Below are 15,690 nucleotides of genomic sequence, written 5' to 3'. Positions count from 1 at the left end.
CCCAATAAATAATGACATACTAGTCACAATCCAGCATGCACAGCATTCAGTTTGTCAGTGAGCAGCTCAACGTTAAAATCTCACAGCATAACTGCCCCCACAGGGACTTGTATTTAGAAGAACAAACTACTTTTCTTCACATTTAGCAGCTCAAAGAAAGAAGTAGGGGTGCAACGATACACAAAATTCACGGTTCGGTTCGATACTTTGGTGTCACGGTTCGATATTTTTTCGATACAAAAAAAATGTTCATGCATTTTTAATTTGTCATTTATTAAAATTATAAATATATATTTTAACTCAAAAGTACAGTTTTTAAATTTAACCCTAACCCTTGTGCGTGTTTTTTATTTTGACAGCGAATGCGCACCTGCGGACCACTTATGTGCAGCCCTGGTTATATAGCTCGTCATATCGCAGCCACAGAAATTCTTTTGTCCATGAAACCATAAAGCTGCACTTTCTTTTTGCCTTATAGTCTGATTTGTCATAACTTCTCCGTTTTGTGGTAAGCTTTTCTTTGGCTGTCACTTCTTCACCCTGACCTGTCTTATTTGGCTCAGCAGAACTGAAATGCTTTTACACACGCACTCACATAACGCTCAGCGATTCTCTGCGCGATCAACCTCTCACATGTTTAAGCTGCGGGAGATTTCACTTGTCATGTTTGCATAGTAAGCTAACGATTAATAAGACGATGTCAGAGGAATTGGTGCACAAATTATCATCACTCACAGATCAGTGCTGTCGCTCTCTATACACAGTTCGCGCGATTGCAAAGTGAAAGCAAAAAAACAAGCGCAAATTCAAACGCGATTTCAATATGTCACATATTGACAGTGGCTCACCGATGCCAATGACATAATTACCCAGCTACATTTCCGAAAGAATGCAAAAGCATTGACATATATTTTTCCTACAATAGCCCGACGGGCAGGGAAGAGATAGATTTTGGTAGCCCGACTGAAAAAATCGCTAGCCCCAGGATGTCAGGCTAGCGATATTGCGAGCCCTGTATCTGATTGAGGAATCACTCATCTTTGGAAAAGAGAGTTTATTACAGAGAAATGTCTCTTTCCAAAATAAAAGTTATACTATCCGCTTCTTCTGGGCTATATTCTCAGCAGCATAAGGAGAATCATGTGCTAACAGCTGTCTAAATGACTCGGCTAAAGTTAGTAGCATGCTTGTTGTTTTTGTCTTTGCACTAGGATGATGTCGGCGTAAATGTGCAGTCATATTCGTTGTGTTCCCGCTAGTGCTTTCAGGTTAATCTCGTCGAAATGACCTTAACACCACAACGGCAAATCTCCGTTAACGAGCTACCGCCGATCGCCCCGTGCATGGGGCTAGACGGCTAACACGTTAACGAGCTAACTGGGCTAACACACTAGTTCCCGCCCATGTAATTGAGCATTGCATGGCACATCCAACATACTGTTTTACTTTAGTCCATGACTCGCTTACCTTCAGGGTCATACGTCACATGAAAACCAAAATAATTCCAAACGCCAGATCTGGAGAGCTTAACTTCTGTCTTGCTAGCTTGCCCTGCGCTCTTCCTTCTGACTATGCTGTCTGTGTGGAGCACTCAGTGGATCTGCGCTCGACAGTGCAGCCTAGGCGGAGTAGTCGAACGCAGATTCACTGAGCGCTCAACACAGACAGCATCGTCAGAAGGAAAGTTGATAAAATAAATTACAAATGTTGTATTGTTCGATACATATGCGTACCGAACCGAAAGCACTGTATCGAACGGTTCAATATCGATACGAATATCGTTGCACCCCTAGAAAGAAGGTATGAAGGAATCTGAGTAGCTTGCTTCTCATGCATCTATTATGCATGAGAAGCATGACAGTGCCGACCTGAGGACAATAAAATAAATTCACTTGAGAAAAATGAACCGTGTGATTCTTCCAAGGTGAGCACGGGTTTTTTAACTGGACTCAAATAATCTTGACAAAGATTTTAATGTTGCAAAGTTTGTGTCTGTCCTTCATATACAACCCACTGAACCAGCACAAGAAGGAAAATATTAAAGGAAACACTGAAAGACTTCAGCTTCTGCAACAAGTCGATTCTTTGTTGTCCTCGTTGAACCACTGACTGTGTGTTTGTGTCACTGTCCTGGAGTTTTGTGTTTTAGAATCACTAAAAATCCTCTGTTTTGGTTTTAGTTGTGACTTTTATTGTTTAGAATTATTGGTGTATTGCTTTCAGGTTTTTGAGCTCTTATTACCTCTGTAATGTGGTTTCTGTTAGTGTTTGAATTGTTTCTGTTCTTAACGTTTGTGCTAAAGTTGGTCTAACCACCCCGGTGTCCTTTGGCATCTTAAGTCTCCGTTTCCTGTTTTATTTTGGTAGCTGGTTGCTACTTGTGTTTTGTATTTAATTTTACTTGCCTTGTTGTTTTAATTACTTTCAGCTCTGTCCAGTTTGCTTGGTTACCTCTGGAGTGAGTATTTACTCTTTTGGTACTCTACACCTATAAAATTAAAGGCGTCTTTTCAGTTTCTTTGAGTCTGTCTGCGTTTGGGTTTTGTCTCCACGCTTTTTGATTGCTTGCATCAAATTCACTAATTCCTTAGTTTAAGTCAAATTAAAGGCAAGAAGTTTGTCACTTGACAAATGCAGGCAAAGCACCAATGTGCTCTGACTTTCAGCCCAGTGTCATCAGAAAACTTGACCAGAAATCTGCCCCACTGAGAATTCGTGCAGCTGTCTGTGCACATGATAAAAAGCAGAGGAGAACGACTTAGCCTTGTGGGGAGCCAGAGTTTGAGATAATAGGATTGGGCATGCAGGCATTTCCAAAAGCCCACTGAACTCTGTCAGTTAAAAAAATGAAAAGCAACAATAAATGTGATCGGGTAATGTCGGGACTTCATCTCATTGAACGTGGAAGAAAAATCTGCAAATAAACCTCCCATGTAAGATTTTGGTTTTCAAGATTCTTATATGCGCTGTCTAGAATGAAGAGCTTTGCCCACTAGACAAGCAAACCGCAGTGAATCTAGTTTATCACCAATTAAGCACAAGTCATGTTTTCAAAGATTTTCACGACAAAGGATGTAAGTGCAGCTGGTCTGAACTGGTTACTTCGGATTTTGGAACAGGCATTACAGTTGATGTTTTCCATATACTGGATATGTTGCCACCCTCTGCACACCTCTGAGAAAGTGCAGAAAGGATCTCAGTGAGCTGATTAGCACAGTAATGCAGTGTGTGTCCACAGAGCCAGCGGGCTTTCTCATATTAACCCTCTTCAATCAGGTTGGGACTTCTTGCATTATTAAAATATCATTTTGAGGCGTGAGAGATTTCCTCGCTCATTAACATTCCTCAAGAAGTCAGATCTTGCAGATTACATCATGCATTTAATTAAACTTTACATATTGTACCTTTAATGGAAAAAAGAATGCAGGTTAGCAGAGGATGGAATCAGATTAGAGAAAGCTTTTGGAAAGTGACATACAGCAGATGGATGTTATGGATGTTAGGTATCTCCACCCTCTTTTCTAAATATTGTCATGTCTGCTTCCAAAAAACTAACATGGTCCAAAATCTTTAGTTTTAAGTTTTTTTTTAAAATACAGTCCTATGAAATTCCAGCAAATCCCTGAAACCGCCGACTCACCGGGGCCGCTGATCTGCGACGTGCTGCGGCTGCGACGGTTGCCAACGATGGCCACCACCCGCGCGCTGAGGCTGGAGCGTCTCTTCTTGCTGCCGCTGCCCACCGTGCCCAGCGCCGTGTCTGATTGGCTGCCGTCTGTGCGCTCCTGGGTGTAGATCTCTCCGCTCACGCTGGAACTCTTCAGCATGCTGCGGCCCATGGACGCTCGCATCTGCCGACTGGAGAGAGAAGGCGAAGCGTGACTTTGTGACCTGGTGTGTTTGATAGATGTTGTTATTAAGCTCTCTTTTACTTCGAGTGTACTGTACCTTTACTGTGGCACAACAACAAAAACAGCATGACTGATGGGAGGTGGGGATGACGAACATTGCTGAGGGAGCGTGTTTAATAAAAGAGCATCAAATAAAAGTCTGGAGTCCCAAAGAAAAGAAATGCAGTATAATCATCAACGTGTCACATGAGTCAAAACTCAAGCTTTACAAGCCAAACTTGACATCTTACAGTTTTAATGTCATTAAACATGTCGTTTAGCCTCATGTCTGCTCTGTTGACCAATCTGAGCACATTAAAATTAAGTTTTAAGACTAAAACTTAATTTCCAATTATAGTTTCAGTTAATTGTTTTTTTCTCCTGTCTAGTTTTTATTTGTCACATTTTTCCTTGTAAGTTAACTATAATAGGCTTTTAAGTGACATCTACATTCCTAATCATTTGACTCATATAAAGGAACTATATGTTTGGCCCTTTATGTTTTCTTCCCTATTTAGACACTTCTGAAATAATCGAAGCCAAATCATAAGTGGTTGGTAACAGAGCTGTGCTGTGAAACCCTCAAAAAAAGAGAATAAAAATGAAGTAGAATGTTCCAGCAGTTTATAGCTGAGCATATTATCTATTAAAGTTCAGTCTTCTTAAACAAGCCACTACACACGGACAGAACGTGTCCAGCAATCGATGCTGTCTCCTAGGGATTCGGAGGAGCTGTCGCATGTCCATCAGCTCAGAGGGGGCCAAAGTACTGCAAGAGAGTCCAGCTACGCTGCCCCTATCACCCAAACTCTCCGCTCCCTGTGGGTCCCTGACAGCTACAGCCCAGTGACCAAGAGGAGAAAGCGGGAGGGTGGTTTGAGGCCTCTCCACCTCTCCCTGCAGGGGAGTTAGAGAAGGGCGTGTAGAACAGGGGTAGGGTGGAAGGGGAGGATCCAGGTCTTGAGGGTGGAGGGGGTCCAGGCAGTCACAGCACAGGATGCATGCAAGGAGGGATCTGAGACATGCGAGGAGGATTACACAAACACAAACACATATAAACAGGCACAGGGGAAAAAAATCAGTCTAATCACATTTGCTGTTTTTGGCTAAAAGGCTTGTGATTTGTGTGTGTGTGTTTTTTCCAGCTCATTTTTAAAATGTCAGCAGGAAAATTTATGCATTTGTCTGTTTGTGTGGTTTTATTCTGAAATGTCAGCGTGTCTGACCACAAACGTCTATGCAAACAAATGCAGTAGAAGGCAGGACTCACAAAAGCTTAAATGAGCAGCAGCTCATCAGTTATTAGGAATTAGGAAGGAGAACTACATCAAACATGTGGGGGAATTAAAGAGGAAGGATAGGTTAAAGGACAGCTGTAACAGAAAAAGATGTAAAGACTGTCTAATCTCCTCTGTATGCACTCAGTCACTTCCACAAGCCATCATCAAAGCGGCCTGGAGGAGACGTGAAAATATCCACTGAATGCTTGCATTAATATCCAGCTCTGAGTGAAAACTGACCCGCGGCCTGCAGTCGATGTGCATCAACTCGTTACTAATTCCTGCCCACCCTCTGTCTAAAAACACATTACAGGCTTTCTGACACTGACCAGCTTTTATAAATGTAGTCTGACTCCACTGTCTGCTTTTAAAATCCAACTCTGTGTTTGAACTGAATAAAATGCTGCTCAGTCCATTACACGCGTTCTTTGTTTCCAGCATGCAAACAACGGGATATGAAAATCTGAAAGCCTCACTGTAATACTAGACCTCTCTTGTTTTCGAACACTGAGGGACTCCCAACGGAAGGCTAAACAATGTCAAAATGGCTCCTGCATTACCCGGTAATGCATAACCAGTACACCGACTGTGCAGCATTACCACAATTAAGCCAAAAACCGGAGTTCCTCTACCAGCTACACAAGGCCTGATTTGAAAGTGAGTCGCTCCCCACGGACTGTTAAAATGTGCGACTGTGTGCAAAGAACTTGTGGTCTCTGCAATTAGATGGAGTCAGTCTGCTACCAGTTTACAGTTGAATGGGGTCAAGTTTGCAATTACATGGAATCTGTTTGTGATACGGAAATTAACTGTGATAAATCAGCAAAAGCTGCAAATCTGTTGTTATCTAGATGGCAACAGAGCAGAAATTCACATCAAGTGGTTGCATGTAAGCCAGAACCTTGAAGGTGTGAAACTGAAATATGGAAATACCTCCACAAATACTGACGGAGTTGCTGCAGGACAGGAATTTAACTGCAAAATGCACCACCACCACCACCACCACACCAGGTGGTTTTTATCTTTCAGTAATACATTCTTTTCTTCTTTTGCACATCTAATTTTTCCTCTCTGTAATTTTGAGTTTGAATGTGCAGCCCATGGGAAAAATAAGCGGACCCCTGTGTCTTAAATTAATATGCAAACCTCATTTTTTGAAGGATTAAAATTAGTGTGCTTCTGTGCTACACAGTAACTTCTTTTTTTCAGGTAATGCTCTTAACAGTGAGTCAGTGACATCAGTGTCACTGACTCACTGTTAAAGGCTGTTATTTACTTTAATATTCCAGTTTGATTAGGCAGATGTGTCAATGTGTGTTGAGTTTTTCACACATCAGTGAGGTGGGGATGCTGTACATCAGAATTTTCTCTCTCTGACTCATAGATCCCAGTTTGTTCATTTTGGCCCTGAAACTATTAAAGGTTGAATTAGTTTGTTTTCAAGTTGAGATTCTTATACTTACAGGGCTCGTTTCAAGCTAGCACCTCCTAAGATAAATCTTAAGGTTAAAAACTGCAACGATAAAGCAAGTTTGGTGTTGGACAAATGGGTCCATAACAAAATGATTGTAGGTAGAGGAGTAAAGAGCCTTTGGGATGAACAGAAGCACTGATGGAGAGCGAGGCTCGGCCTTCCTCACTAATGTGTCTGAATGGGAAAAAATCCCCACAAACAAGTCTTCCCAGAAGAGTGAAGGCTCAGAGAATCTGATTAATGCCTGCTGACGGAGCTAATGTGACTGTCCACATACTTTTGGCTCTGTGCATGTGACTGTGGTTGCTTTTGTTTTACTGGTGATAAACTAAATAAAGAAAATAATCTATTCCTAACATACAAGCCTCTGACATCCGAGTCCGAGCTGCTTTTAAAAAACCTGGTTTGGATTGATCTGTGTAAAGAACGCCCGTCCTTTTTTCTCTTTTCTCTCACACCTCAATACATTAGCCAGCTAATAAGCTGCACTACATCATCACCTGGCTCACTGTGGAGCAGTGAGATGGGGTCATTTGTCCTTGTCAGCAGTCTGTTACTGGTCAGCTGCTGAAGTAAGTGTGTGTGTGTGTGTGTGTGTGTGTGTGTGTGTGTGTGTGTGTGTGTGTGTAGCTGTATATAAGGAGACTAAAAAAGTCTCTTTTGAAAGAGGTTCTATTTCACTTACTTCCAGCATATTTTTGCTCTTGGATTCAACTAGAGTAGCTCTGTATGACTCACAGTACCTCCTTCGTCCTCTGCTGGACCCCTCCTTCAGTTCATCCTCTGTCTGAAACATCCCATTTAAGCTCCCTTTTCCTCTGTTTTAGAAAACTTTCTTCCAATCGGCTGCAGAATTCAACAGCAGCTTGGTGGGACGTCTCTGTTCACACCCCGAGCTTTGTGATTAAGATGACCATATTAGGTTATCTGCTCTCTGTGACATCATACAAATCCAAGGGTAGAAAAAACAGCCTGTAATTGAGCTTTAAAGCAGCCTTAAGTCTGAACTTTTGGCTGACAGGAATTACTTACACAGTGACCTCATGACTTGAAACATTGGCCGCCGTTTTTAACAGAATGTAACTGACAGAAAGTAAGAAACGTTTTAAATATCTACTTTCAAAATAAATTTTAAAGTGAGATCTGACAGACTCTTTCCCTCCTAGTACCCTCTTCCTAAAAAAAGGTTCCTTTCACTTTTTTTTAATCGGTTGTTTTTCCCCTCTATTTTTAGCCGTCTCAGGTCAACTGATGTTGATCCTTTTGGCTCAGCTTCTTATTTTCCCAAATGTGTAGTGTTAGTTCAGCTGGTGCTTAATTTTGAATTATGCAACTCGTGTTTGTGTTAGCGATTTATGTGGAACTCGTCTTGGTGCTGACTTTTGAATCCACCTATGGCTCAGGGAGGAATAATGATTAGCACCACAGATGGGACTAATGCTGTTAACGTGATTAAAAGTCATCAAGCTGTGTAACACAAAAGGACATTTTTTTAAATGTGTGTTTGCAGCACCCTAAGGTTATCTTAATCTTAATAACAGAGAAAAAACTTTTAGGTGGAGAAAAATATCTTAACATGTTGAGGCTGACTTGGAGTGCTTACCTGTTTTTATGGAAATGAATCAAAAGTATACTATTTGATTTAGCAGGCTAATAGCTTGAACAGTAACAGAGTTTAATTTTAAGTCCAGGCTCAGATCAAACATAAGCCCGCCGGGTTGATGGTTAAAGCAAACAAATCTGCTCACACACTGTTAAATTTTCTGTTCTCGACTTGGACTTTCAGGTGTTTACATCCACGCTCACCGCCGCTTCTGACGTTCAGCAACATGAAGTGGATAAGTTGACAGACACGGGGTATAAAATTCAGTGTTCAGGCTGCACATTTTTACAACTGGAGAATGTAAAAAATCACTTACAGCAATGTGAAATCTAGTTCAGGGATGTCTAAAACTTTGACCTCTGACCTTTCTGACAGCATTAAGAGGTTTATCTACACTTTTAATCTTGAGATATTTTGAGACATCTATAGATAGATGTTTAGATCTACAGATATCCTAGAAAAATAAGTGCCAAAGTGCTCATTGTGTCACAGTGATAAACAAACATGATAGAGAAATGCTGTTGTAATAAATGAACTCTTATAAATGTGTAAAATTACAGAAAATGTTTTGGTGATCCAAAAATGTTCCTTCACTTTTTTCAAAGCCACCCAGTGGGTGGAGTCTTTGCCGGACTGATCCTGGACCCCGGGCCTTATGTTTGTGATCTAGTTCTCCTAATTTGTTGTTAAAGCCACTGCAGATGGGTAACAGGAGTTACCCATAAATATGGAGATTTCACTGGAGATTTCTTTCTCCAGAAAGAAAGGTTCCACATCTACATCTACAATAAACTATAATAAACCACCTCTATATAAACTGCTTATGTTTCCACCTTTAATAGCTTCTGACGGCCTTTCTTTGGACTTGAGAGGTCTATGTGGACCTAGTTGTGCAGTGAGCAGATGGACCGTTTGCCATCATGGGTGGATTCACCGTGTGACAACTCTTTACCTGGACTCTCTCGTGTCTCCTGCCACAGTGTGTCTCCTGTGCTTCAGCTCCTCGGAGAACTGCCTCTTTCCACCTTCGTTCTCCTCCTCCTCTCCATCCACCCCCCACGAGATCCTCCTGTCCTTCTTGTCCTCCTCTAATGACTTGGATCTGAGTTATGTGTGTTTGTGCGTTCATGTGTTTGCGTGCGTGTGGGTGGAAGAATCAGAGCATGCAGAAGGACACAAACATGCAACGGCAAGTGGCGTGCAAGAAAAGGAAAGACAGACTGTGATCAGCATGCACTTCTCCGACATCTGGGTTTAATTAGAGTATTAAAAATGATGGCTGTGGTGTTAAAAAGCAGCCTTTACAGTCACAACTGACCTGAGTCGTCCCCCGGGCCGTTCTGATTGGATAGACATGTAGCTGGTGCTACTGAGGCGGGAGGCACTGCTGGCACGGGAGATCGCCGACACGTCGCTCATATCGCTGTCTGAAGATCTGGCCGACATGTTGTCGCTGCTGCGCCTCTGTTCTGCATACATCTAAAGATGGAGGTAAAGTGAAGGAGGGTGGGAAGCTCAGTACATTTGTTCAAACTGAGGACGAATAAATAACAAATACATTGTTTATAAAGTCCAGAAGGAAGAGGTGAGCAGCGAATACAAACACTCACCTCCCGTTTGGTCTTGAGGTTTGTCTCAGGGTCATGGGAGGCTGAAGGCCGGTAGGAATGTACTTTCATCTGCAGCTGTCGGGCTCGCTCCTCCACTGCGAGGGCTGAGGCACAACATTTTTAAAAAGACAAAGGATATGGATAAAAGCATGTCACTGAGAAAAAAGCAAAACCCATGAAGAAAAATAAAATACACGTGTTTTAATTGGATAGTGTTTCCTGTGGATGCAGGACATGGGTTCTGACACTAGGTGGAGCATTATGTGCACTGGAAACTCCATCAGGAAGACTCAAAGACACTTTAGATCTGCACTGAAAAAGTATAAATTTCAAATTCCAATCCAGGTCTTCTGGGAATGCCGGATTTGGATTTATGGTTAGGTGAAATCCTACTTTAGTGTTTAAAAATTTATCTTTGCAGAGAAAACCAGTGAATGTGAACCAGAAGGACACACATATACTGTAATAGCACTGGAAAGTGAGGAAAACTGACATAGGCTAAAGTTTTAGAGGGACTAAAACCAAATTCCCTGAAGTTAATGCTTTCAATCAAACAGCTGTTAAACTTATTTTACATTTTAGAGTTGCACAAAAAATAAATTCCCACCTGAGCGCATATTCCTAAACGCCACAACTGTGAGAACACCAACAACCCGGAGCTCTTTGGAAAAAGAGCCACTTGAGAGAATTTGGAAATATACTAAGACTCTTGGCGCCATCAGCAGGCAAGTGAGTGCTGAGAAATCTACCAGACAGTGACTGATGTTTTAAAGTCTGATAAAGTCTTAAAATCTAGCTAATTTCATGCAGCAGAAATTAAACTTAAGAATAATACTGTCATGGTCGTGGGTCAGGATAAAGACAAGCTGTGGAAGAGAGCCAGAGATTAATAATAACTCATAATTAAATGCAGAGAGGTGTATAAAAACACAGTGAGTGAAAAAGAAACACAGTGCATCATGGGAATCCCCCAACGCCTACACTTATTGCAGTGCACATAAAGGAGGAGTCAGGGTCACCTGATTCAGCCTTATCTGTATACTTTATCAAAAAAGGAAAAGTAGAGATAGTGTCTGTCTCCTGAATCCAAACTGGAAGCTGGTTCCACAGAAGAGGGGCCTGAAAACTGAAGGCTCTGCCTCCCATTCTACTTTTAAATACTCTAGGAACAACAAGTAGGCCTGCAGAGCGAGAGCGAAGTGCTCTAATGGGCTGATATGGTTCTACAAGGTCATTAAGATAAGACGGGACCTTTTAAATTTGATTCTGGATTTAACAGGAAGCCAAAGAAGTGAAGACAACATGTGGGGAAATATGCTCTCTCTTTCTAGTCCCTGACATTACTTGTAGGTTTTAGCTTGTTTGGTTTAGCTGTGTCTCCCAGGTGTCTCCACTCTTACTCACCCTTCTATGAATATATTGTCTCACTCTCCCCTTGTCCTTTGTTCAGTTGTCCCTTTTTGCTGTTTGTATCCTCGTTCTGTGTCCTTGAGGACGTTCTAGAGTTTTCTGGTAACTTATTCCCTGCAGTAGCTCTGTTTGGCATATGCTCTGGATTATTTTAGACTTTGCTATTTCCTGCATCGACGCCATTAAAGGCTGATTGTTTGATACTGTATTTAAGTCCGCAACTCACTTTTTCGCAACCACCTTTTCTCTAGTTAAATAACAGAATTTATCATTTTTAAATACATCTTTACCTTTTAGGAAATAAGGTATGAGTTGAATGTATGAGTTTTCCACAAATGTTTCAAAATAAAAGTCTTTTTAAGACATGTAATGTTTAGTCCAGTGAAACCCTGTGAAGGTTTTAATTTTAAACCACCAGGAAATGTTGAGTTTGTATAAATAGTGAAATGCAGTAATGTTAATAAAACAAGTGAAAGTGGATCAAAAATACTAAAATAAGACTGACTGAATTATACAATCACTATCTGATTATTATATCAAACAGACATAAAAAGACATTTTTTCTTCAGCAGTTAATGCAAATAAAAGTTTCACATTCAGTCTGACTTTATGAACTCTCTTACATGTAATAGCTAAATCGGTTTCATTAACGGTGCAGTGTTGTCCCTGCACACTCTGCTCTACACCTACAGTTCTAAACAGTATGAAAACTCCACAGTTTTCATACTGTTTATATTGTTTTTTTCAATCAAAGGAGTGCTGAGCAGACAGAAATCTTGATGCACTTACTTTATGCTGACAGCTTCCTGAACTGCTTTCAGGGATTTTTGATAGGTTTGTTGTTTTGCCCTGAACTGTGTGTTTCAGGCTCTTTTTTTGAGAGTTTAAAAAATAAATTAACCCTTTTGACCCCAGAGGTCATTAAAACACAAACAACAAGAGCCAGTGCAACTGACTAAACTATGACTGAATTTTTTTCCTGCTGAGTCAAATCTGGAAGAATTACAGCTGCGAATTGTTAAAACAGGATTTTTTTAAATGAATGTGGCTGAACGTTTCACTCCAGCCTGGTGATTGTGATGTGGAGACTCATTATATGCATTTCCACATCCTAATCCTTCACTGTTGTGCTGCTGTTGGTGACAGAAATTGGAGATATTGTCTTTCAGGTGAAATTTAATAGCGCCGGGCTTGAGGGGTTAAAGAGTGACCATTTGTCATGCTTCAGTTCTGCTGTTTGAAGTGACCCAACACTGCAGTTGATCATTTTTACAGTCCTTCAAATGGCATCATGTAATTTTCAAATCTCACTCCTGGTGAGAAGGACACAGAGATTTATTGTACGCTAAACGTCCTAATCCGACAGATGAAAGACAAAATTCAGGCCAAAAAAACCTTAAAGGCACTGAAGCTGTGGGCATAGAGTCAAACATGAGCGCAGCCTACATAAGTGCATATGAGTTTTATCTACTCAGCACTCCTCTGCACTGACAATTTAAAGGCTGTTAACCCTTTTCAACCTGGAGGTCCCAGTACCTGGCTATAAAACACAATATGTGAGCATAATTAGAGGGTTTAACTTTTAAGGGTGCAGCATTGAAGCTGGTAGAGCTGCAATCCAGAATTTTAAAACAGGTTCAGTCACTACAGTTACTCATTATTATAATTTTAGCCCGTTCTAATCATAGGGTGTCAATAAGTGCTACTCATCAAAACTGCTGTCAGTCAAAGAACAATACAAGGTGTGCTTTGGCCTTCATGCACTTTTCATTTGTCAATAAGCTCGGTTACTGTTGTGAAGGGGCGTGTTTTCCTAAATTTCAGGGTGTGAAGCAGACATCTGACAAACGCCACTATAATACACACTGAGGTGACGGCGCAGGGCTGTTGTTCTGATGTCACTGGTCCAGTAATGGGACAAACCTGATGCATTTAAAAATCCTTTTAGTTATTCACTTTGACAACAGTTTGATGCGAATGATTACAACTATCAAACTGTAGCGATACATGTTTTTTCTTATGAATTTTTCTCCACACACAACGCACCTTGCTCTATACTGCTGCTTTTAGCGGGGAGCTGAGGGAGCTGCCTGCCCCTGCGACCTGATGAGGGAGTCCCCGCTGGGGAAGTCGGGCTGCCATAAGGGTGTGCTCTGCAGGACATGAACACACAAGGAGGTGCGAAAATTAGTTATACATACATATAATGATAAAGAGATTAATCTCTCATTCAAGTGAGACCCAACACTCAGTCACAGAAGCAACAAACTGGGGTCAATGGTAAAGGTCAAAGGTCAAGATAGGAGAGAAACTGATCAGAATCATCAATGAAGCTGCAGGAGAAGCAAAGGAAGATTCACCGAGTGTGTCTGAGTATTTCTACAGATCCCCAAAATACTTCAAATACTTTATGTACAGACAATTTATAAAAATATCACATCACTTGTGAGCAACATATCATAAAGATCATACTGGGATATGGCTGATATAGGTAGTATCTGTGCACTCAGTGTAACAGAGAGGAAACCAGGTGAGGGGAGGCGGGGCTCTGGCAACAGCATGCACCTGTCCAGCCGTGGTGAGTTAGGACAAGACCCTGACAGGACTGTCTGGCCAAAGGGCCTCAGAGGGCCTCCTCTCCCTCTACTGCCCCTCAGGATAGAGGTGGGCTGGATGCGACTGCCATCAGCAAATAAAAAGGAATAAAAACAGAAAGATAGCAACTCAAAACAACACAAACAGTCTGTTTCAGTGGTGGATGGTCATATTAATCATGGTCTAATCGGCCCACCTGCAGTTTTTTTTTGTTTTTAATCTAAAGGGGCAGCCAATCAGAAAAAGTCAGCTTACAGAAGGCGGGGCTTAACATATTACAATTATGAAATGTAAAGAAAATCCTAATATAATACAAGAAAACAATCAAAAACTTGACCAGAGTTAAATTTATCTGTTTTGTTCTTCAAGGCCGTGTCATCATGCACCTCTGAACCGCTTTCAGCACTGCCTCTATCTTCAGCTCTATTTTCAGATCACTGATCTCTAATTTCACCGTAGAGTTTAGATGGAGAGCATCATCTTCTGGGTCAAACTGACTGTACTTTAATGTTTAAGATGATTAAAAAACAAACAAACTACACCCTCCCAAATAGCCTTCTATCTTCAGCAGAGAAGTCAGCAGGGTCCGAGCCAGAACCATGTTCACTGTTTTTTGAATTTTCCTGACTTGTGCATTGTGCAAGGTCTTTGAGAGAAAAGTTTGGCTCTTTTTTGTGATGTGTGCCTGAAGCAATCCAGAGGTGTGCAAGTACACAACACTGAAGGGAAGATTGGACAAACATAACTTTGCACAGAGAATAAAAAGTCAGTTTGGCTTCTCGATTATTAAAAAAAGGCTTTTTTTCTTGCTTAATTCCAAACATATAAAACAAAGAAACCCAGTTTTTGTCAGCGAAGCTCCATTTACTGTACAAAACAAATCACAAATATGGATCAATGTGTTTATATCTAAGGTCTTTCTGAGGATTTCTTAGATTTGAACAAGAAAAAAAAATTCCACACATGATCAAAAGGAACAGATGGTTAAATATGATCCCTCTGGAGAAAAAGGAAGGGATTAGGGTAATGAGGTGGAAACACAGGTAAATGAATGAATGAATGAGCTTACCTGTCCCCCTCCAGGCTTTTTCTGCTGCCCTTTGGACAGTTTGGACCTGGAGAACTGTTAGACTGCCTGTGTTGGCACACAGCGGCCACAGAGAGAGAGGAAGAAAAACAAACACGATGTGGAAAATGGCGATGCAGAGAATGGCCCAACTGAGCTCTGGGCAAGAAATACTATAAAAAGGTTCAAACTCAGTCTTTCTATTGGTTTATGGAAGCTGCATAGCTGCAAAAGTGCTTTCAAGCCAGAGAAGTGAAGAAATTCAGAAGAGAGAAGCAGGTGCAGCACAACAAAGGAGAGATTATACAGCCTTAGACAACAAATATTTACAGGAAAAGGGTTGGAAGCGGTGCTGATCACAAGATCTACGATGTACATATCACTACAGGACAAGCTTCAGGCTACAGGATAGGCTTTCAAGTGAGAGTTCAGGGACGTATGAGCAGGCAAGCAGAACCGCAGCGTGTCAGGGGTCGGCACAGGGGGGTGGACCCGGTGTACCTGTCTTCCTCAGGGGCCACATGTTCTACTAAGATCCTGGGGCTTGGGGGAGTCGTTCGGGGCAAAGAGTTGGAACACCTGGAGGGGTGGGAAGGTGGGAGGGAGGAGGAGCATCCCAGTGGGAGAGAGGTTGTTAGTGAGGAAAGGGACAGTGAAGGCTGCTTTCAACTTCATGGCACAACATCAGGTAAAAGCTCCACAGAGACACGTTTCTGTGAGCAAACAAACTGACACGGTGGTAAAAATACCAGAAGAACTAGA

The 15,690-nt window shown here is 41.5% G+C and overlaps 1 protein-coding gene across 25 annotated transcripts in view; it reads right to left on the bottom strand.

Moving 5' to 3' along the window:
* rims1b (regulating synaptic membrane exocytosis 1b) overlaps positions 1-15,690 on the bottom strand; it is a 96,488-nt gene that overhangs the window by 6,960 nt on the left and 73,838 nt on the right. For 12 of the 25 annotated variants that reach the window (XM_076885261.1, XM_076885270.1, XM_076885262.1 and 9 more), the window contains 8 exons: positions 15,430-15,507; positions 14,932-14,997; positions 13,740-13,946; positions 13,314-13,420; positions 9,858-9,961; positions 9,566-9,726; positions 9,200-9,349; positions 3,641-3,858 (listed from right to left, as the gene is read on the bottom strand). In XM_076885261.1, coding sequence (XP_076741376.1) covers positions 3,641-3,858; positions 9,200-9,349; positions 9,566-9,726; positions 9,858-9,961; positions 13,314-13,420; positions 13,740-13,946; positions 14,932-14,997; positions 15,430-15,507 — 1,091 coding nt within the window. The other 13 variants (XM_076885280.1, XM_076885284.1, XM_076885282.1 and 10 more) reach the window with 9 other exon arrangements.

The sequence above is a fragment of the Maylandia zebra genome, linkage group LG6, assembly GCF_041146795.1.
Source record: "Maylandia zebra isolate NMK-2024a linkage group LG6, Mzebra_GT3a, whole genome shotgun sequence".
Lineage (NCBI taxonomy): Eukaryota > Metazoa > Chordata > Actinopteri > Cichliformes > Cichlidae > Maylandia > Maylandia zebra.
Note: the sequence above shows the minus strand (reverse complement) of the source record. Positions and strands in the feature narration are given on the sequence as shown.